The sequence below is a fragment of the Puntigrus tetrazona genome, chromosome 20, assembly GCF_018831695.1.
Source record: "Puntigrus tetrazona isolate hp1 chromosome 20, ASM1883169v1, whole genome shotgun sequence".
Taxonomy (NCBI): Eukaryota; Metazoa; Chordata; class Actinopteri; order Cypriniformes; family Cyprinidae; genus Puntigrus; species Puntigrus tetrazona.
Genome location: NC_056718.1, coordinates 1,941,446 through 1,965,511, shown reverse-complemented (window position 1 = coordinate 1,965,511; position 24,066 = coordinate 1,941,446). Strand labels below are relative to the sequence as shown.

At 36.7% G+C, this 24,066-nt stretch overlaps 1 protein-coding gene across 3 annotated transcripts in view; it reads left to right on the top strand.

Annotated features, from left to right (window-relative positions):
• The first annotated feature begins 214 nt into the window (after positions 1–214).
• kcnk2b (potassium channel, subfamily K, member 2b) overlaps positions 215–24,066 on the top strand; it is a 30,761-nt gene continuing 6,909 nt past the window's right edge. For 2 of the 3 annotated variants that reach the window (XM_043220214.1, XM_043220215.1), the window contains exons 1-4: positions 217–436; positions 6,435–6,745; positions 12,912–13,029; positions 18,247–18,407. In XM_043220214.1, coding sequence (XP_043076149.1) covers position 436; positions 6,435–6,745; positions 12,912–13,029; positions 18,247–18,407 — 591 coding nt within the window. In that variant the 5' untranslated portion in view covers positions 217–435. Of the gene's footprint in view, positions 437–6,434; positions 6,746–12,911; positions 13,030–18,246; positions 18,408–24,066 lie in introns of all 3 variants that reach the window. The other variant, XM_043220216.1, reaches the window with a different exon arrangement.

The following is a 24,066-nucleotide window of genomic DNA, read 5'->3' as shown; positions in this document are numbered from 1 at the left end:
TTCTTAGAACAACATAAGACGCTGATGGTCCTGCATCAATTTTTTAATTATTAAAGTCATTAAAATGACCATGATTTCGAGTAAATTATTTATCTGATACTTCCTGTGTCAACCGGGCTGATTTTGAGGGTAAGGAACAACATTTACGACGGTTTAGAAATCAACGCGGTTCAAACCTATTACCTTTAGTTACCGTTCAGATCCCGGTCACTCTCGCGCGTCTTGCGTCATTTGGGTCTGCGATCTAGAGGAGGCGCGTTTCAGTTCCCTCCGCTTTCACTCATTCAACAAGCTGTGCGTTTTTCGAGAGGTTCTGGCAGTTTTAACAGCTAAATACAACCCTGCCACTGAACAGAAGAAATGGAGTTGGAAACATCGAACCGAACCTCTGCGACTACACGGTAACGCGAGCGTCGATGAGGAGAAGACTGAAGAAGTAAGTTACATAAACAGGAATACAACCGGCTTTAAATACATCGGACGTGTTTTATTTTGCGCGCGCGCGCGTGCTTAAGAGAGGATGCGCGTGAGGTTTAGATTTGACACGGTCGTCTTTGAAGTAAAGACGGGAATAAACGACATTCTAAATGTGTGTTAAATGATCGACATAGCCTTGAATAATTTCACCAGATCAAAAGGCAGAGCATTCAAGAGGGGGATAGAGAAAGAGAGAGAGAGAAAACCTGCAGCCTACAGAAAAGGTCCATAAATTATCAATGTGTTGCGTGTAGCGAACTGCGTAATACATGCACGTGCACGTATCACATCATTTCATATCACCTGAATATCTCTTATTTTAATTTGGAGGACTGTTCATAGGACATAACTGAATACTGATCAGATGCTTTGATCCAATGTGTCTTTTAATAGAAAACTTTTTCAGAAAACATTGGTGCTGCTCATTCATACATACATGCTGTGTATACGGTAGACTTGTTTTTACACCTTATTTGCAATATGAATTTCAATTATCAAGAACATTAAAGGATTATTTGGGTTTCAATGCAAATTAATTTGCACAGTCGAAAGCGTGTATTATTTGTTAACGTTGATACCTCACCTCTCCTTTATCAATGAGAATTCACAAATAACATCTAAAGCTTATACATCCATGAAAGCACTTCAGTTTATTAAAAACGTATGTATTATTTAAGGTATAAAGTTGTTTTAAACATAATCATTACAGTAAAATGGCATAAAGTATAGCTTTGTTAATGCATTGAATCTGAAAAAAAAAATAGAATAGTACTAGATTAATCACGTTATAATTCATACTATTTTAATATTGTGGCTGTGAATATTTCAATATTTATAAATCACACCATAAGTGTACATGTTTTACTGTATCCCAGATTTTTGCTTTTTTTTTCTGGTAATCTGAACATTATGCCACACATGCTGGCAATTAATCTTAACTTGTACTGAGTATCCCTTGTACAATTAATAAAATCTGAACTCATTTTAAGAATGAAAACATAAAATTTTAGCAAACTGTTAAATGAAATATAGGTTTATAACCCACTGCGAAAAATGTATTAAAGGTGATTTAATTTTAATTTAAGTGTATTTAATGATTTGTGCCTGTCTTGTGTATTTAAGCCCTAATTTACTAAATGACTACACATATGAAATTGTGCGCAATTTAGTTTTTTTTCAGTGTTTCTGTTGCGTTCTTTATGGTTCTCAGGCCTATGTCATGTGCATCTTTCTGGCAGTGCATCAGTGCTGAAGTCCTTCATCAGAGTAGACACCATAATTAATTTTACATGGATGACAACAAGGCTGTGAGAGGCAGACTTTACAATGACATGTGCTGTATATTTGTCCTAGATCACAAATATTTTCAAATCTCAATTTTTAAAATAGTTTTTCCAAGTTTCTGTCTGCAGAAAGAAAATCTTTGAAAGACTTTTTATATTTTAGCATGTGGATAAATAACTGAAATAAGATTTCAGTTCTGTCAAAAATAAAATGAATATTCTCTTATATTCTCTTCTTCTCTGTCTACTAGAAACGACTAGATAACTAGATATTATGAATAGTTAAAAGTTAAAAACTACATTTTTGAGGTGTGAAGAGATTTGAAACTACCTACCAACCTGCTTAGGATGAACTACAAGTAATAAATGTTCTGTCGTGACATCTCTCAGAGGGATTAGCATGGAAATGGAAATGATCACGTAGACAAACATGCCACTGTGAGCATGTAAGAAATATTGCTGAAGCACATATAACAAATATGATTAACACCCATATAGTGCCCCAACCTGTCCCCCAACCAATACATACGTATAGGTTGTTTTTTTCAAATCCCTGAAATACGACCCATCAGAGCGCACACTACAATTGCGCCCCTGTCTGCCTTGTGATTCAGGGAACATTTAGCTCAGTTTGTAGAGTGACACATTATAAGATGTAATCATAAGATCATGAGTTTGAACCCAGAGAAAGCATGCACTCATAAAACGTTCATTTTGATGACAGTAATACATCATTTGATGACAACAAACACAACAGAACACTCATTATTTTTACGCCCGCTAGAGGGTACTTACCTTTAAAACGTATCTGTAGGTCATAATAAGGTACTTGCGCAAACAATCTGTAGGGTAATTTTTGTTGTAGGACAGGCTCTAGAATACATATAGCAGATCTGCATACTGTAGGTAGAGCTTACTAGCCATAAATATTTTCTAGGGCCATGAAACTGAATTCTACTATACAGGGGTTGGACAATGAAACTAAATGCTTGGTTTTAGACCACAATAATTCATTTGTATGCTGTTGGGCCTCCTTTTGCGGCCGGTACAGCATCAATTGATCTTGGGAATGACAGATGTAAGTCCTTTACAGTGGCCAGAGGGATTTTGAGCCATTCTTGCAAAATAGTTGCCAGGTCCACGTGATGCTGGTGGAGGAAAATGTTTCCTGACTCGCTGCTCCAAAACACCCCAAAGTGGCTCAATAATATATAGATCTGGTGACTGTGCAGGACGTGGGAGATGTTCAACTTCACTTTCATGTTCATCAAATCACCAGTCTTCAACCTGTCACCAGTCTTGCTGTGTGTATTGATGCATTATCATCCTGATACACAGCACAGGATATAATGTTTGAACCACTGGGTGAACATGGTCCCCCAGAATGGTTTGGTAGTCTTTGGCAGTGACGCACCCATCTAGCACAAGTATCGGGCCATGATATTGCAGCCCAAACCATCACTAATCCCCTCCATGCTTCACTCTGGTCATGCAACATTCTGGGTGGTACGCTTTTTTGGGCCTTCTCCACACCGTAACTCTCCCGGATGTGAGAAAGACAGTGAAGGTGGACTCATCAGAGAACAATACATGTATCACATTGTCCACAGCCCAACCAACGTTTGGCATTGGCACGAGTAGCAGCCCGGCCATGTATATTGACCCTGTAGAAGTCCAGGCAGACTATTTTGGTAGAAACAGGAGAGTTTTTAAGTTTTTAATTCTGCAGTGAGTTGGGCAGCTGTGGGTTAGCACCCAGACAATCCTTTTCAGACAGCTTCATCTTGCATACAGTTACTCCTGTTGGATGTAGTTTGTCCTTCTTGTTGGTATGCTGACAATACCCTGGATACCGTGGCTCTTGATACATCACAAAGACTTGCTGTCTGGGTCACAGATGCGCCAGTAAGACTTGCAACAACAGTTTGTTCTCTTTTGAACTGTTAATATGAACTACAATATTTTAAGCAAAACTGTGATATTACTCTGTTAACCTTCACACTCTGCTCTTACTGGTGGAATCTGTGTCAATGAAGACTGGCCACCAGGCTGCTCAAATTTAGCCATAAAACCGCCAACACTAAATTGGCCAGTGTTTTAGTTTCATTGTCCAATCCCCAACTTACCAATGGCTATTGTGAGTCATATTTAATGCTTGGTGAATTCAGGAATTATTTGAAAAATAATGAAAAAGTTTATAGGGGGCTAATAAATTCTTTCTTCAGTGGAACATGGTAAGTACATTTTTAGCAAGTCTATTTATGGTTTTTAACAAACTGCAGAGACAAGTGAGCAAAAGAGGCACTTTTTACATGGACGATACAACCTTACATATTTTCCCACCGATTCTGAGACACAGATTCCCACAGACTTGTACACACAGAATTTCAGAGTCAAGTCTAAAACTGTGTAAAATGGCATTAAAAACAGCATAGAATGCAGGCTTTCTCACCCTCAAGGACTTAAGTCTCAATGGTGAGAGGCTGCCCACACAAAGAAGCCTTCGAAGTCTTCTTTGTTTTGCTTGTCCATCGCATACAACAAACGACGTCTTGGCTTTCAAATCAGAATCCAGCTGATGATTTTTTTGGCTGTGTCCCAACTCATCAGAGCTCTATGGTATAAAGCTGTGGATTTCAATCTTCAAACTCCATACACATATGCAAGACCTCAATCTGAGGTCATGTGACAAAAATGGTGTAGTTGGGCTAGTGTGTGGCACTATAATAGGAAAAAAATGGCACTTGAAAACATAAAAATTCTCATGAACCGCTGTCCAAAATTAAGTGGCATGTCGGTCTATTTGTGTTCCTCAAAAAAACATGGCCTCCATCAGCCAATGTAATTTATCACCTATTAGATGGGATTAATGTAGACTGATTGGAACAAAGTTGAGTAGGCCTTTTTGACCCACTGCCCTAAGGTCTGTGAGAAATTTGAAAGAAATCGGCCACTGGGTGCAATATTTCATTTAGAAATAATTATACAGTATACACTGATCATTTTGAAGCAATAATTGGAACAAAATTCTGTTTAATGATAACAGAACCCAGGTTTGTAATTATATTTTTAGGAGGTACAACCCTCATCCTCCTGCAATTTTACAGCCCTGGTTTATAGTGTGATGTTCAGGTCGTAACAGTTCTGTCAGTTTCAGTTCAGACATTCATGCTGTTGTCTTTGTTGTGAGCGCACTTGTTGAGTGTTCGTTCTCTCACCATGCGGTCTTGTCTCATGCCTTTTTTCTTGTGTAATGTTTGTTTTAGCATACGGCTTGTGAGCGGTCTCACTGGACATGTGTTCCTGTGTTATGTTTTGTGTGAACAGATGGCAGTGTTCTTTTCTCCATTGAACACTCTTATTACCTGATCATTGGATAATTTGTTCACCCGTCCTCCTTTGTTATCCTCACTGTTTGCTTTCCAGTTGATCTTTTCTTTGTGTTTTCAGACCTGTGATAATTCGTTGTCTTTAATATCCTTGTGTTTTGTGTCCTGACCCATTTTTTCAATGTTGTTTTATTGTTTTATTATTCAATGTCTGCGAGGCTGCAGACCAAGAAAAATTATGCATATAAGAAACATGTGCTTTGGTCAGATGAGACAAAAAAGTTGTTTGGCCATAGAGGTAGTTCTAATCCTGTATAAAAAAAGTTTGTAATGAAGCTGTTTTGGGTCACTATTGACTTCCATAGTATTTTTTTTCCTACTATGGAAGTCAGTAGTGACCAAAACAGCCTGGTTACAAACTTTGGTAATACTTTATTATAAGGTGTCATAATACAGAGTAATTACCTAATTAGGTACTTAGTAGTAGCCATTGTACTTACATGAAATAAAATGTACTTATCATGTAACTAAGTTATGGAACAGCCTGTAATTACAGTTTGTAACAGATCAAGTTACACAGGTAATTACACTTAAGTACAAACTTGATACCATTTTTTAAGTAGCTATTCCTGTGTAATATTCTGTAATTTTAATGTAATTAGAAAGGTATTACATGTATTTAAGCTGTGTACTAATAAGTTAAATCAAACGAAGGTGCAGCTAGATAAGATGTACAGTATAGATACACATGCAGCACACTGAAGTACACTCTTGTTACACTATGTTTTAAGTAGCTTATGCCTGTGTAATATCATGACTCTGTCTTTTACAAATGTGTAACAGTAGCAGTCTGTTACATCTATGTAATTACAAACTGTAAGTACAAACTTTTCCATAACTTAGTTACATGATAAGTAAATTATTTTTATGTAAGTTCAATGGCTACTACTAAGTACTAGGTATTTGCTCTGTATTATGGACACCTCAAAATAAAGAGTTACTCAAGTTTTTTTCAAACTAGTGTTTGTGCTTCAGAATCAGTATCACTGCCAAGGTCTTAGGTTTGGATTTAGAAAATATATGAACTGTACTATGAATGCAGTGAGATGCTTTGGGTACAAGTGTTTTATAAACATATAAACTAAAGGTTATAATTAATTTAATTTGTGTAAGCAACGCAGTTAGTACTTTGAAACAGTTTGACATTAGCTTTATTCTGTGCAGTGTTGATGACTTCATATTAGAGCACACATAAAAAATTCAGTTTATCAGTAAATTGATGTTAGACTACTGATGTGAATGTCATGTAATATTATATTATGTCTTTCTTTCTTCTCTGTGTTAGTGGCTGCTCCTGACCTCCTTGATCCTAAAACAGCCACTCACAACTCCAAACCACGTCTGTCGTTCTCAGCTCAGCCTGTGCTGCTGAAGTCTCCGGATGACTTTGAGCCTCGCGTGACTGTTATGCGCTGGAAAACAGTGCTGAGCGTCTTCCTGCTGGTGGTACTGTACTTGATCCTCGGAGCAACTGTGTTTAAAGAGCTGGAACAGCCTCATGAGACGTCCCAGAAACTGGCCATCCTGGTGGAAAAACTGGAATTCCTTGAGCAGCATTCGTGTGTCAACTCATCAGACCTGGAAAACTTAGTGAAGGTGAAACCGCTCACATGCACACAAACCAGATATTGGACAAAACACATGTTGGGCTACTTGGGTTACACATTTTAGGTTTCTCATTCAGTTTACTTACTTTTTTGGACCATTTTACTGATTATTTTCATTTTTAAAGTAAGAATGTTGATGTTTGGTATCAAGCAATTGTACAGCTCTGAGGTAAGATTCTTAGGTCACACGTTTTGAATGTTGCTGCTCTTTTGTTGGTTTTGATTGCTTCTATTGTCTTCACTTCTAAGTCACTTTGTATAAAAATGCTACTTTTATGCAAATTGCTAATTTTCACATCCTGTCAAACCAGTGTCAGGATCAAGACTCTATACTATATTGCTTTCATCACTTTAGTTGAACCTGACAATTGAAGATTGGTTGATTAAAAAACACATTAGGTTAAGCACACATCTGTAATACAATGTGCCTCACACAACTCCATGGCGTGAATAAAGACCCCCTTTAGTGAATCCATGTGGATGCCTCTGAGATATGCTAGCTTCACAAGTTTGTTTACAGGTGCAAAGGAAGCAAAGGAAAACCTCCTTTTGTCTTTTATCGAAATCCTTTATAGAAAACATTTTTCTATATTATAAGAGGGGGTCTCTTCTCAACCACCACCAGTATTCAGCATCCACCTGAATGATGCAAAAGCAGCCACAGCCAATTCAATGCATGAGGATTAATAGGAGACCATGATTGACATGGGCCAGTGGAGGAGATTTGGCCAGGATTCCGTGGTTACACCACTACTCTTTGCCGTGGGATTTTTTAGTGACCACAGAGAGTCAGGACCTCGGTTTAATATCTCATCCAAAGGACGGTCTTCACAGCATCCAGTACAAATCAGGAAGATAAAGGTAAGTTATGCAGCTTGACTGATTGTACAGTAGTTGAAGAATTAGCTAAAACTATATGCCAAACTAACTAACTATGATAAACTTTGCATTTTATATAAAAACTACTGTTATTCAGTTTAATACTAAATAGAATAATTAATAATAGCAGAGTAATGATATAAAGTTAAAGATGGAACACAGCACAATCATACATTGGCACACACACACAGTTAACTCTATTCAGAGAACAATTGGTCCCTCTCTAATTAGAGTTAAATGAACTCTGAAGCAGAGTTAATTATCTAATTAAGTGACTAATTAAATGAAGATTGAGCATTACTAATGAACACCTGCTGTTAACAATCAACACCATTGAAGAAAAAAAAGCACTACACCTACAACTGACTTCAGCTACAAACAAGATCTCTGAAGATCTCTGCAGAGGAAAAGCATCTCCAGCATCACTCATTACTAACCAGACTTACGTTATTTCAGTCAGACATTTACATTTACTTGGAGTTAAAGAGGATCATATGTTGGTGTTTTACTGGTTAAAATTATGTCACCATCATGGAGATCAGTGATTGCTTTAGTTGGGCTCTTGACCCTTGACTCCTGTCAGACAATCAATCAATCTTTTTTATTTGTATAGTGCTTTTAACAATACAGATTGTATCAAAACACTGAATGGTATCAAATGGGAGAATAGAATGATAGGGATGTATAATAATAAGATAATAATAATAAATTGTTATTAAATGTGGAGATGATCTCTGTAATCAAATCGATGATAATTGCTAGAAATTAAGCTAAACCATTCAGAGCTTTATAAGTTATAAACAAGATTTAAAAATCTATCCAATGTTTGATAGAGAGCTAGTGCAGTGTTGACAGAACCTGGCTAATATGTTCATACTTCCTAGTTCTAGTAAGGACTCTAGCTGCTGTATATTGGACTAGCTGAAGTTTGTTTATCAAGCATGAAGAACAAGCACCCAATAAAGCATCACGATAGTCTAACCTCGAGGTCATTAACGCATGAAATACTATTTCGGCATTTGACGTTGAGAGATAGATAGGTCATAATTTAGATATATTTATAAGATGGAAAAACACAGTTTTACCTATGCTAGAAACATGATTTTCAAAGGAAAGATTGGTATCAAACAGCACACGTAGGTTCCTAACTGATGAAGAAGAATTAACAGAGCAGCCATCAAGTGTTAGACAGTGTTCTAGATTATTACATGTGGAGTTTTTAGGTCCAATTATTAGCACCCTGCTTTTTCAGAATTTAGCATAAAGAAGTTAATAATCATCCAGTTTTTTTATGTCCAATATGCATTCTGTTGGTTTCTCAATTTGGTGTCTATCACCAGGCCACAAAGAAATATAGAGCTGAGTATCTTCAGCATAGCAGTGAAAGCTAACACCATGTCTCCTGATAATATCTCCCAGAAGTAACATGTAAAGTGTGAAAAGTAACGGCCCTAGTATTGAGCCTTGAGGTACTCCATATTCACTTGTGAATGCTATGATACCTCCTCATTTACTGCTACAAACTGATGGCGGTCAGATAAATAAGATTTAAACCATTCTAAGGTGCTTCAAGAGAATGTTGTGATCGATAGTGTCGAATGCTGGCTAAGATCTAATAGCACTAATAACGAAATACAACAACAATCAAGATGATAGAAGCAGGTCATTTGTAACTTTGATGAGACTAGTCTCAGTACTATGGTACAGTCTAAATCCTGATTGGAAATCTTTGCAGATACCATTTTTCTCTAAGAATGAATATAACCTTATCAAGGATCTTTGACAGAAAAGAGAGATTTGAGATTGGTCACTGGGGTCAAGATGTGGTTTCTTAATGAGAGGGTCCAATTTAAGGGTCTTGTGTTAGATCTCACTCTGTCACAGTACATGTGGTGTTGTGAAGCCGAGAAATCAATACTTCACATTAAGCATTTTATGAAATGCATTAATCATTTTGAGCTTGTGTGGTTATATGAACATATTGTTTTTCTTTTTCCAGTTTATGTTTTGCATTATCGGCCATGAAACTACAACAAGGTCAGCTCTAATAGCTATTGTGAATGAACTGAAGTTTATACAATACATAAATTATACTTCTGTGTGATGTAGATACACAGACATCAAGAAGCGAATTATGAATCTCAACAATGGTGACAATCAAACAAAGTTCTTCATGCTGCAGTGCATGCTGGGTAACACTATAGGAAAAACTCCCATCATGCATAGCAGTATGAATAATTATTGTCAATTATTGTGTTTACGTCTAAAAGCTTGAGCAAATGCAGTCATTTATGTTCAAAACAGAGGCATTATTTATATATATATATACATATATAGAGAGAGAGATTTTTTTGGCTTTGTGGTTTACCATTAGTTGAACGTCAGTCAATAAACCAAAGAAAAAACACTTCATGATGTTCCTTCAAAAGAGTTATAAACAAAAAATAAAAGCTTGTCTGCTATCGCAAGCTCTTGAGTCAACAACGCACAAATGTTTTGCTGAGAAACAATATTATAATTGCTCAGAAGCAAACAAAAGTTTATTAAAAGAGTCAAGAGCCCAAGTAAAGTAAACACTGACCACAATTATGGTGGCATTGACTCACTTAGAGCTTCTGTAGACATACAATAAACTCAATCCGGTTAACAATGAGTGCATCTGATGATGTTGTTTGTGGATTTGTTTAATCAAATCTTGAGAGATTTATTTATGTATTTATTTTTCGCTTGATTTCCTCCAAGGCTGTGGCTGAAATTCTTGCTTTTTTTACTTCAGTGATATTGAATATAATTAAAATATAGCTCTACATAAGTGTTAATTTCACTCTATTCAAAAATCAGACCAACAACACTCATTCATCATTAATGCACAATCATTTAATTATTCACTTAATTAGCTTATTAACTATAACTCTCATCTGGAGTTGATGTAACTCTATGTAGAGAGGGACCAAATATTCTCTGAATAGAGTTAATTTTACTCTGGGGAGTTTGCTGTGTAGTAAATTAACTGTTTCTAATGCTATAATATATGTATAAAAGTACAATACAATCCAATATAGTTGATTAATTATTAAGATGTTTATTTAATTTGTATTTGGCTATGTATTGATGGGTATGTGGGGATTTGTGTATGTATTGATTTTTTTCCCTTTTACAGGGTGGTCACGCATTCACTGTTGGTTCGTCGTGATCAGCCAATGATCAAAGAAGCATTCCTGCATCAGGCTGCATGTGGACCTTAATCTATCTGAGCCGAAGAAATCAGTCAGGCCATAGTAAATTGCATTGCTAAGGACATGATACCCATTCACACAACAGGATTTTAAAAATAGAAACTGACGGAAACTACAGTTCCAAATTACAAATTTCCCACACAGACACCAAACATAACAATCTCAAAGTCTAAAAGCATTTAGCAAAAGGAAAACCGTATGCAGCAACCACTGGCCTATAAACCAGCAGTGAAGGCACTGATCCATACGCAATCTTCATAATTCACTTGCTCAATAATTGTAAACCTCAGTCAAATTGACTTGGATACAGCATGAGGTTAAAAAAAAGGACATCATCAAAATTGCCAAAGAATCCTTGAAGTAATCTTTTATAGATGCTTTGGCTTCAGAGAGCAGTGTAAGACTGTAAGAGTAATGCTGGTGCCATTCTCCCAGACGTTCTCGACATGAAAAATGAAGACTGTACAGTTAATAAAAATTATTTGCATCCTATTTTTCATCCTCATTCTTTTTGTAATGATCAGAAAAGATCTCAATGAATATCATGTAATTAAATATCCTCTCATGCTTACAATAATCACATTCAGGGATGTAACAATTACTGAAAATTACTGGCTTCCAGTTGCCCCTAAGAACAGTTGCCTCATCCTCGCTTTTACCTTTTTCACATTATCTTCATCAGAGTCACACTTTATTGCAGGGCTCGCCAAACTTCTTCCTGGAGGGCCGGTGTCCTGCTGAGTTTACCTCCAACCCAGTCTTGCTAGGTATACTTGAAACTTTCAGGCAGGTGTGTTGAGGCAAGTTGAAGCTAAATTCTGCTGGAAACTGGCCCTCCAGTACTGACTGTGATGACCCCTGCTTTATTGGATTAGCTTTTTCCTCTTTGATGCAGAGAGATACGTTACTAGTTTTAATAAAGAAACGTAAACACCCACAACGTCTGTGCTGAATGTAATTTGCATGGCGCAGTTCATGTGGGTCGATCTCAGTGCAGTATTTTAGAGAAAGCAGCTGTGCCATTTCAGTGGTGATTGCACTTGCTTAAACCAGTCTGTGGGTGGTTAGTATAATATGATTTTTTTTTGCTAGAATGAAATAAAAAAAATGTTTAGCTAATTATTGCTCAGACAGATGCAACAGGCAATTCTATTGTGTCTTTACGTGAAGCTATTTTCATTGGACTTAAGACATCAGTGTGCCAGGAAATGGAGATAGGTCATTGAGTTTCCTTAATACAGTGCTTGGGTTTAAGTCTTCTGTGCCTTTGTTGAGTCTAAGAAAGCTCACAGATCTGTGTTTTCTAGTCACACACACACACACACACACCCCTCACAGATGTCCCAGTGCTTTCCTACGTGTTTGCTACTTGATACAGTGCACCTGTACGGCTCTTTGTCATTCAGATAATAGATCACATGTGTCACATTGGAGCTATCCGTGCTCCTGATCACCCTCCATCATCCAGCCGTGTACCTAATGGCTCAATCACAAAAGTGTACTTTATTACACTAGCACAGACTGGAAGAGTCTTTCCATGGTGTAGTGATCAGTGCAGGCTGATTACAGGTGATAGGTGTATATATGTACAAGAGTAGAGACCCCTGAATATTGATGGGGCAAACTGCATGCACACATGGCAGAAGTGTTCATATTAGTAGAATGTTTTGATATATTTTGCAGACAACTTGTTATGGGTCACAACCATTTTATTTAGAAAAAAATGTGAGTTTGCACTTAAAATGTGTGGAGCCCCAGACATGTGTTCCACACGTTAAATATTTTTCTCGCTGTAATTTTGTGTTAAAATGAAGAAATAACATTTTTTTATACTTGAGAATATGTGAATTTCCATTTTATATGTATTTATTAAAATACAGCACTGCAGTTAACTTCCTGAACATGTGAAGTCTGTAGCAATTTCAAAACATTGCTCTGTTTGTTTGAGCGGTTCAACATATTCATTTCCTTCTTAGTGAGTTGCATGATACAAGGAATTTTGGAATGTGTAATAATAGAAACCTTTTTCTCTTATCACAGCAAGTGGTTTCAGCGTTACGAGCAGGAGTGAATCCTTCAGGAAACTCATCCAATCAGAGCAGTTTATGGGATCTCAGCAACTCCTTCTTCTTCGCCGGAACAGTTATTACAACCATAGGTAGTAAAGGACACACACAAACATACATGCAGTAGAGGACCTAGTGAGTCATCTTTGTTGACTTTATCTATTGTTTCTGTTTAAGGCTCATAAGAGCAGTGATTGTTCTCAACATGTGTGTTAAAACTGCCAGAGTAAACCAAAAGGCTTTGTTCTGATGAAAACTACGGCATATTTTACTCACCCCAAGCCATCCTAGGTGTAGGTCTTCCTGCAGATGAACACATTCAGAGTTTTTAAAAAAAATATAAAAATGATAACCTAAATAACTGACTTCCAGCAACTTCCACCCACATGCACGTCCCAGAGTGTGGCTTCTTAGCTGACTTCTGACTCGTATGATGTATGACAACGCTCTTGGGGATGTGTGCCCATGTGGCCGTTGCCAGGAAAGTCAGTTATTTAAGTTCTAAATTTAAAACTAGACATACAAAAAAACATCTATCTGCTTCAGAGGATGTGTGATAACCCCCTGAAGGCGTATAGGTTAGTTTTTCAAAGCAAGTACTTGCAGATAAATACGATTTATGGAGCTTCAAAGTCACCATTCACCAGCATTACCAAGCTTAGAAAAGCCAGGATAAATTTCAAATGAAAAAAGTCATTATTTTTTGTCACTCATTTCAGAAAGTGAAATATTCAATACTCAATACTTGACTGGGCCTCCTTTTGCATGAATTATTTCATCAATGCAAAAGTGCCCTTGGCACTGCTCAAGTGGAATGGAAGCTCAGGTTTAAAAGTGGCCTTCAGGTCATCTTCATTGTTGGGTCTGGTGTCTCTCATCTTCTTATTGACATTACATTATAGATTCTCTATCGGGTTCAGTTCAGGCGAATTTGCTGGCCAGTCAAGAATAGCAAAACCATGGTCATTGAACCAGCTTTTGCTATCTTTGACATCTCCCGCTGAAAAAAAGAAATCAGCATCTCCATAAAGCTTGTCAGCAGATGGAAGCATGAAGTGCTCTAAAATTCCCTGGTAGATGGCTGCATTGACTGTGGACTTCAGAAAACACAGTGGACCAACACCAGCAGATGACATGGCAGCTCTGATTGTGGAAACTTCACACTGGACTTCAAGCAACTTGATTTCTGTGCCTCTCCACTCCAGACTCTGGGACCTTGACTTCCAAAAGAAATTTAAAATTTGCTTTTATCTGAAAAACGGACTTTGGACCACTGAGCAACAGTTCAGTTATTTTTTTCCAATGCCCTGTTAGACGTTTCTGATTGTGTTGTCTCTGGTTCAGGAGTGGCTTGACACAAGGAATGTCACTACTGACAAGCTCAATGGACTTGGCATCCATGGCCTCTATGCCACACCCTATTGATGCAGTAATTCATGCAAAAGGAGGCCCAACCAAGTATTGAGTGCACAGAAATGAACATTCCTTTTAGAAGCCTGACATTTCTGTTTAAAATATACTTTTTTTATTGATCTTATAAAATTTTCACATTTTTTGAGAAACTGAACTTTGGGTTTTCATTATGTGTTATCAAAATTTCAAGAAATAAACTAATGAATGTATATCCATCAATCACTTTTTTATATAGCGCTTTTAACAATACAGATTGTATCAAAGCACTGAACTGTATCAAATAGGAGAATAGAGTGATAGTAATGTATAATGATGAGATTTATTTTTTTTACTGAATTCAGAGATGCTCTCTGTAATCAAATATAATATATGGGTTTCACTTTCTGAAATGAGTGACAAAAAATATTAACCTTTTTCATATGTTTTGAGATGTATCTGTACACATAGGATGGCTTGGGGTGAGTAAAATATGCTGTAATTTTCATTTCCAGTTAAACTACTCCTTTAACAGTTAAAAATGTTGGAGAAATGTAATATTTATTGGTCACAGCGGAAGAGCAGCTAACAGATGGTTTGGTGCATACAAGGCATACACATTAAACAGGCACTTTATATAGCAAACTCATTTTCACTCAAATTCCAAGAAAGCACAATTCTTAGAAAAGAATGCTGTTATTCGTTGGACCCCTATAGTCTATGTTGCATCTTTCTCTTCTTCTTAAAGTGCTTTTGTGAATAATGTTATATGATGTTCTCCTTTAGCTCTATTCATTTAGTTTAAATTCTGAATTCTTCAATTCTTAAGCCAACTTTTGAAATTTCATGTACCAATTTAGACAGGACTAACATCTCCGTGTTTATTACTGAGATGGGTGTGTCTTATAGATGTGATGTGGTTGCAATGCATTACATATCAATCAGTCACTTTTTTATATAGCACTTTTAACAATACAGATTGTATCAAAGCACTGAACAGTATCAAATAGGAGAACAGAATGATAGAGATGTATAACGATGAGATTGAACCATTTTTTATTGTATCCAGAGATGGTCTCTGTAATTAAATTGACGATACTTGCTAGAAAATGAGTGCCCCAAGTAAGCAAGCTAGGACCAACAGCGGCAAGGAACCAAAAGCCCATCCATACAGAATAGAAAAAAAAGAAAGAGAAACCAGGCTCAGTTGGGGCCAGTTCTCCTCTGATCGGACACAGCACTTCATTTCCAGTTAAATTTTAAACACACCTGTGTCAGATTGTGCAAAGAACTTCCAGTGAACGTCATCTCTTGGTGCTGATTCACCACCTGATCTGGATACGAACTGAGAAACAGAATAAGAAACAAACACACTGATATTAGCATAGATTCCATTCTTTTTACAATGTAACGAGTACATTGTCTTTTATGAGGAGTTCCGGCTGATCTAATTAATGCAGCCTAAAAGTCCTTTAACAGATTTGAATAATAAAAGTGCATTATGTGTAAGCCAGGTTAAAAAGATGTGTCTTTAATCTAGATTTAAACTGACAGAGTGTGTCTGCTTCCCGAACAGAGTTAGGGAGATTGTTCCAGAGTTTGGGTGATAGATAGGAAAAGGATCTGCTGCCTGCAGACGATTTTGATATTCTCTGTATTATCAAACATCCAGAGTTTTGAGAACGCAGCAGACTATAATGTGATAAAATATGGCGTATTTGTCTAAATAAATATGTATTAATATAATAAAATTTATTCTTCAACTCACATTAATTTATAGAAGTGGCTGATAAAAATTAACTCATGTAAGAGAGCAGTAAAATCTAGAAAAGTATTACCTGACGCTGATTTTAAAAGGGGCCAGTCACAGCATTGACCTTGATTTTCATCTCTTTTCTCACGTAGTATTAGTTTCTCAGAGGACTGTTGAGTTTTTGAGGGCCTACATCCACTTATGTATTCCTACCTAATTTAATTTTCATATCATAATTGAGTTCTTGAAAATATTTAATTGCCAAGAACAGTGGCTGTAATCAAACATGGTCTTAAATAATTCACAAAGAACTCTCAAGAGATTGTAGGACAGGCAATCCTGCTCCTGGCCATTGACTGTCCTGCAAAGTTCAGCTCCAATTCTAATCGAACACACCTGCCTTTATACTTCATTGTCTGAACACATGATTGTATCTGTCTATCACCTGAAAATTGAAATACTGCACAGAATATGATTAACAGAACGTGTGTAAACTAATTAGGAACTAAGGAGACTGACTAACTCTGAAACAAAAAACAGGACAGAACGTAGTACACGCAACAAAACCAGAACATAACCCTGACAGAACGCTGTGCTGGTGTTTTTATTATTACATTTCATAAATATTATAATAAATGTGTTTAAAAATTCAAATATATTAATTATACATTATTGCCGTTTTAATTATATACAACTAAAATAGACATTTATATAAATCTTAGAATTATGTTTCAGATGTATTATTAAATATAGAAATAAATAATAAGTACAACACAATATAAATATTTGTTTTAGTGGTTTACATTACCCAGGCGAAGTTAGACAAGACCAGTGTTGCTTTCTTCAACAAAAATCATGAGTAAATATCGTCGTCAACACCCCTTTTTCACGCAAGGAAAAAGATTCAACGTTAATGCTGGTGACTACAATTATAATGCAATATTGTTGACGAATAAAAACAAGATTAAAATATGCTAAAATGTCTCTTAATTTTCGTTAATTAGTCATGTTATTATTTTGCAGTATTTCCTGTGTCTCACTTCAGGGGCTGCATCAGGTCACTTCCTAAAGCCACACTCGAGGAATTATTTAGGAGATGACAACAAACTGAGCTTTTTGCACAGAACGGCACGGTTCCGTTAGGTTTGAGTTTCCACTGCATTCACTCATTCAGATGCCCCTTTCATTCCTCGTCAGCCCATCAAGCTCTTGCCTGATCCGCTCCTCGGCTATCACAGAGAGTCCATACTTCGTAACAAACCACAAAACATGTTTTTGGTTGTTGAAGAATGTACGCTCGTTCTAAACAGTTGCGTTCGTTCCTTCACTGGTTGTGCTGATTCAAATCTAGCGGGTCTGTGTCTCGCGCAAGTCAACGCAGGTAGTGACGTTTGGTTAAGAGTATCTTCCGTGGTTAGAATCGATGTATTCTTGAATCTATAAGGTAACAATATTATAATATGATAACGTTGTTTGAAATAGTTTTGGCTAAAAGAAAATTTTGGTTTCCTCCAAAATTAGTAGTTAGGCCTACTTATAGTATATTGAGTTAAATAGCATTGCATTACTAAAAAGAGACTAAAATACAATTTTCATTGACTAAACTAGACTAAAAGTTGTCTTCAACTAAAACTAGATGAAAATCGTCATGAATAATGACTAAAAGAAGACTAAAATTCTCACGCTTTTAGTTAACTAAATCTTGACTAGACTAAAAAGAGTATGACTAAAACTAATAAACAAAAGTCTAGACTAAAACTAAAATGAAAACTGTCAATAACAACACTAATACAGTCGTATCATTAATTACACAAATTAAAGATGTACATAAAATGTTATTTGATAAAAAGACCATTTAATTTAATTTATTTTTCGTAGATGTTGAGGAACATAATGAGCATTTAGCGGCACTTGTTGTTTCTTCTTTATTTTTTTAATTTAATGTTTTGTTTTTTTTTTATCATGCAAACATATACAATTTACAGTTGCATAATTGAGATTTTATTTATCACATCATGTCTCATCAAGTTACATTATTGTATTAAACTGCTTGCGCGTTTTAAACAAATGCAACCTCAAGAGGTAACACCAATCTGTACAATTTTGAAAAAGTAATTTCTCAAATACTTTTTAAACACCTTTTATTATTTTTGTTTATTCACTCCAGGATTTGGGAATATCTCACCTCACACAGAGGGCGGGCGCATCTTCTGTATTATCTATGCCCTGTTGGGAATTCCTCTGTTTGGGTTCTTGCTGGCAGGAGTGGGAGACCAGCTTGGAACCATCTTCGGAAAGGCAATTGCTAAAGTGGAAGGGATGATTGATGTGAGTTAAAGCAGTTTTTACATTGATATTACATATTGATATTACATGTCGTTTTACATTTATGTAAAACAATTGTCAAAACAATTTTTAACATCCTGCGCGATCTAAGTATAGCATTGGGTTTTGGTTTAGGGGATAGAGCATTAATCTTTAGCGGTCTAATAAAAACGCAGCAAATAATGCCTCTACCAACATAATAAAAACGCACCACCATCACATTTTGAATGCGTGTTTTAGTGCAACTTTCTGGACCTTCCACTTTGAAACTGCTGCAAAACATGCCGTGAGGTATGTGATGTATAGAACCACATATTTTCATGAGCCTGGGTTGCTCAAGATTATATTTTCGATAAAGGTACTAAAATATAAAGTCAATGCAACAAAAGTCAGTAGTGCAATCCTATTCCTGGAGATTACCTTTATGCTAAATTAAAGCTGTAATCCTGATCCAGCTGTACTGGATCTTCACGAGCACATGATCACGCTGCGCTGAAGCAGGACTGGAACTGAACTCTGCAGGTAGACACGGTAGATCTCTATGCACCCATGAAAAGCGAATACAGCTGTGATCACAGTAAAACTAGTAAGGGCATCTGTACGAACATGGTGAGAAAACGGGCGATTTTGAGACTGCACAAGAATACAGGAAGATTGCTCACAAACCAAAAATCAGTTGAAACTTGATTGTGGCAGAAATCTGTATGAATGGTACGATTAATCAGTGCTGCAGTGGCCATCTTTCTGACGTAATGATACGGGCAGCGTGCTACTTGTACAACCTCAGTCTGAAAAGCAGACCCAGCTCAGGGTTTATTAATGGAAATCAGAAATTCTGCGACTGCTCAGACAGCACTAAGGACATTTCATTTCTTATTCTTTATGTCTTCTACTTTTTTTTTCCGTTTCTTCAGGAGATTATGAGTATATGTCACATCACATTCCCAATGCTGCCCTGTCCCAGCTGATAAAGTCCCTTTAGCTTTTCTATGCCAGCTCTCTGTTGACTTCCTGTTTGTACAGCATGATCAAAGACAGCACAGATGAAAACACGCTGCCAAGTGCTTTTGCTGATCGTTGATCAAACATGTTCCACTTAATTAATTGTACTTTCATTCGGTCTGTCCCGGAAGCCATTTCATTAAAACAGGTGACATTTATCGAAGTGGACACTTCAACTAGGTAGCTGATAGATTTAATATGTAACATAATAACTACTGAATATTAAACAATTAAAATGAGTGAGGCAGAGAAGGAGAACTGTCAGAAATATAATTAAATATGAATTGTTATATGTGACAAAAGATTTAAAAAAAATGAATCACACATGATAACTAGTGTTCTTAACACAAATGTTTTTTTTTCTCCTTTTCATTTAATTAAAAATCATGACATTACATTTTTAATTACTCCCTCTAACTCCCCCATCCTGACAGCCTAATGCAATACCTATTAAATATTTATTTAACTTAGGGCACTGCATGCTCAGGGTCTTTAGTATTCAATATTTCATACAGCCTCGTTTTTACAATTATATTTATACAGGTTTTGACAGGAACAGGCATTTGTAGCCTTGAATCTGAATATCTGAATATTCAGCTGCTGTGAATTTTGTAGTGCCATATAGTCTTGGCATGTAATCCAAAAAAAACTTTCCACTTCAGCTTGCGATGACAGGTTGCTGTTTTTATTAGTACTCCCTAATGCAATATTTAAAGGCGCATTTAGTTGATGCTTCTTACTATGTTAATCGATATTTCAACGCTCCCCCAGCCTGTGACCAGAAAATCCATCGTCTGTCATCATGAAGGATGTATTAATTCTGTAACTGAACTACAGCTGACCCTTTCTGCTTTTTAAGGGCAGGTGCTTTATCTATGTCCTACGCAAAATTATATCAAGGGATGGTTTGTTTACTGATGCAGTCAATGGTTTCGAAATAAATCTGTTCGAATGCAGTTCATCACCGCGTGAAAAAAATCACATGCACTTTCAGAGACGAATATCCCAGCTATTTTAAGGGAGTCAATGGAGTGATTTGTCACACCAAGGACATTTTTGCCTTAAGGCTAAACAAACCTGTCAGGGTTTTGACAAACAATTAGTTAGTGGGTCTCGGGCTAAATTTACCCAGCTACATTTTTACCATTAATTTGTGGTGTACGTATGGAGATGTTCGAAGCTCTGAGACAGGTCTTTCGCAGGCTGAGAAAGGACCTGAGTCCACCAAAGGTTGCTACAGTTGGTGGGTGCTGTCTTGACACAGAAACGATATGATGGCAACCTGTCACATACAGTAGTCTGCAATCCAGTAGTCTGATGTATACTGACAGCTGAAAACCAGTCGCTGGCAGTGATTTTGGAGTGTGAAAGACTTTACAGGGTTTCATATCTACAGGGTCTGCAATTCGCTATACATAGTGACCATAATCTTTAAAAAAGATGAATCTTTTAATAATAATAATGACTAAAAAAGCATGCTTTTGAGTAACAGTATCAGTAATAGCCAATGCCAATTGTGAGGGATGAACTGGCAATTAACAGGGGCTTTGTTGCAAGAATGCCACCAAAATGAACAAAAATGGCCACAAATTCAAGATAATGGGGCAAAAAATGCCACAGTTAAACAACTGGTACCAATTGTTACCTATTATCTATTGAAGTCACCTTCGTTTCTATTGCGCTTTTAACAATATTATGTCAGAGCACTTTATCCGGCTATTAACTTTTCCCTCAATAAATTCTTAATTTGCTGCTTATTAATAGTTAGTAAGGTAGTTCCCAAGTTTAGGTATCGGGTATTAGGGATGTAGAATGAGGTTGTATAGAATAAAGGCCTTCATATACTTCAAACAAACTTGTTTTTCGGTCTTTGTTTGAGGGCAAAAAGAAGTTTGAAAAGGCTGAGTGACCTTTTCTGAATGTAAACATGACTCACGGTGCTTGCACATAGCCTATTAGTTGATTAAAAAGGTTTATTTATTGTATAACTTTTTTATTTCAAACAACAATGCAGCAGCAGCAGTATGGTGTCATATTTATTTGCTTGCTACCTTTCCTTTCATTCTTTTAATGAAAAAAACGTTTCTGTACGTCGCTTTTTTGCATAACTCTGGGTCGTTGACACAAGCTTCATTGTGACTTCTTTGTGAGAATGTCTTAATGTCTCTCCACGGATTGATCGTAGAGGTGCAGATATATCTGTGGCATCTATGTATATACTGACTTGGAGATGTTGCTCCCCTAATTGACCTCGGCTGAATAAGAAATGAACCAGGAAGAGAAAAATCTCACGTCAAAGAGTGTTTAGGAGCTAAAACGAAAAAGTTTGCTCTAGTGAGCTGAAACAAACTCATAATGAACCTGGTTTTGGCCTAATTTAGTTCGAAATGACATCATTTATCAAGTAATATATGTGCTTAATTAGCACAAAAAATTCTAATATTCTAGTAATGTGCATGCCAATAACCAACTAATAGGTGTAGCCATAAAATAAAGTGTAACCAAACAGTCTATTGTGGCTGTCGTGATTATGATCTATTTGCTCTAGACTAAACTAACTTCATTAGACCGAGATGTTTGCTTAAGCCGGAGCCAGAATATACGACAAGCGGTTTCCCCAAAACACAGACACAAAACAAACAAGTTTATATGTATTCCGTTAATCAACATTGCACATTATTACATTATTACAGGGAAATTGCCCCTTAATGGAAAAGTCCATTTCTGACCCTGGTGACCTGGTATATCCTCAAATAATCACCAACAGGTTGCGCGAGGCACACATATAATCAGCAAAGACTCTCTCATTGTGAACCACCACTACCTACTTCTTTTCTAGCACTTCCTTGGCAAAAAATGGATCACATATAGCTAGACCTGTTAGATATGATTCACAAGGAAGAAGAAAAGGAGAAAGCACCAGGCAGTGAAGTACATCATATTCAAGCTGCATCACATTTGGAGAGATAGGGGCACCGCAGAGAAACAAATCTCCTGATAGACTTAATGTTTTATGAAATTAAATTAAATAGAACTATAAAGGGTGAAAAAAATTGCTTAAGATGTTTTTAAATAAATCCTGACAAGAATGTGTTGTTAAGAAAAGAAAAAAAAGAGTTCAAATTATCTTGCACTAAAAATAAAATTGTGTCAAAGGTGCTGTATGCAAGTATTCAATTTGAAAATATCATATTATGTTTGCAGATATTTAAGAAACATAAGTTAACATACTTGTTTATCTGAAAAACAATGCTGGTCAGTTTTTCTCCTTTGAAAATTTGCGCTCTGGGCCTGAATGGTCGGTTTTTATTTGGTCTTTTTAACCCGGCCACTGCCGATTTACTCAACCGTATTTCGTCACCCTGGGCTGCCAGTTAGCAGAAAACACAATTTCATTCATCGTCATGTGTGCTCTTTCCGGTTGGTGTCCAAGTCCCAGCATAAGCAAATCAGTGTACGACGGGGCAGGAAGGAATAAACACAGATCTGGCGAGAGGCACCCAGGTGCCGGTAGTCTTGCTTAATGTCATTGCTGAGATGATAACCGCTTTATTAACAGATGTCCGAAGTGTTTGTCTCATGTGAGTGAAATGATTTTTCTCAAACGTGTTTTTCATTATGCGTAAAGCATTTTTAATTTGAAATTGGAGTGCAACCTGAAATGAGCAGAACCGGACCACACTGTAGTGTACAGTAACATTTGTTTCAGGGACACATGAAGATAATGCAAAGCATTATAGAGACATGTTTATGGGTTCAAGTTCTGTGTGGTAGTTTGCTAAGGTTTAGCCATTATTTTCATATCTCTTGACCAGAATACTGTAGAAAATGTTTAAAAAAAAAAAATTATTATTTGGGACAGCGGGAAACAACTCCTCAATGCAGTCCGTTGGTCATTGACCATGATTGTTTGCCATGCTGCTTACTTTATACTGGTCTAGTTACTTATTCCGTTCTTCACATGACAGGTAGACACATGAACGTTTTAAAATGATTAAGAGGATTAAAATGGCTAAGGCAAGATGTAAAACCGTTAAAACTCAAATATATTGATATTTATTGAAGCGGTATAAAACGTGTGTCTTTGTGTGATAGTGTCACAAGTGTACTCTTAGGGCTTTTGGGGTCCTTAGAGGGTAAACTCTTCAGGGCCAGGTTTGGACACTTCTGGTCAAAGAACAGGGGTTATCTAATTGACCTATCAGTAAGCCCCTCCCCTTGAACGCAGATGAGCCAGTGGCAGTTGGGTGTCAGTTGCATGGGAAGCGTAACTCATCACAGTAACATTGGAAGATTCAAAGCCCTCATCAGTTTGATGACGTTAGGGTTAGTGGAAAAAATGTGCCTAGGGTTCCAGCTATCATGAGAAGATAGAAAATGGAAACTGGAATTCATTTTATTATTCAACATTCATTTCTGGTTGTCATACACGCTCTGGCTAAAGTTGTTAAAGCTATGAGTCCATGCCAACATACAAACCTCTTCTCAAGCCATGTACAATGTAGGCCAAAAACACATGAAGTAAACTCAGTTCATTTTACATTTACTGATTAAAAGTTAATGAATTTAATCATACCCTGAACAGTATTGATTCTAGAGAGATTAATTTAAACAACAGTTGTCTGCGACCATAGCATGAGTCTTCTGCCGCTAGCTTTGT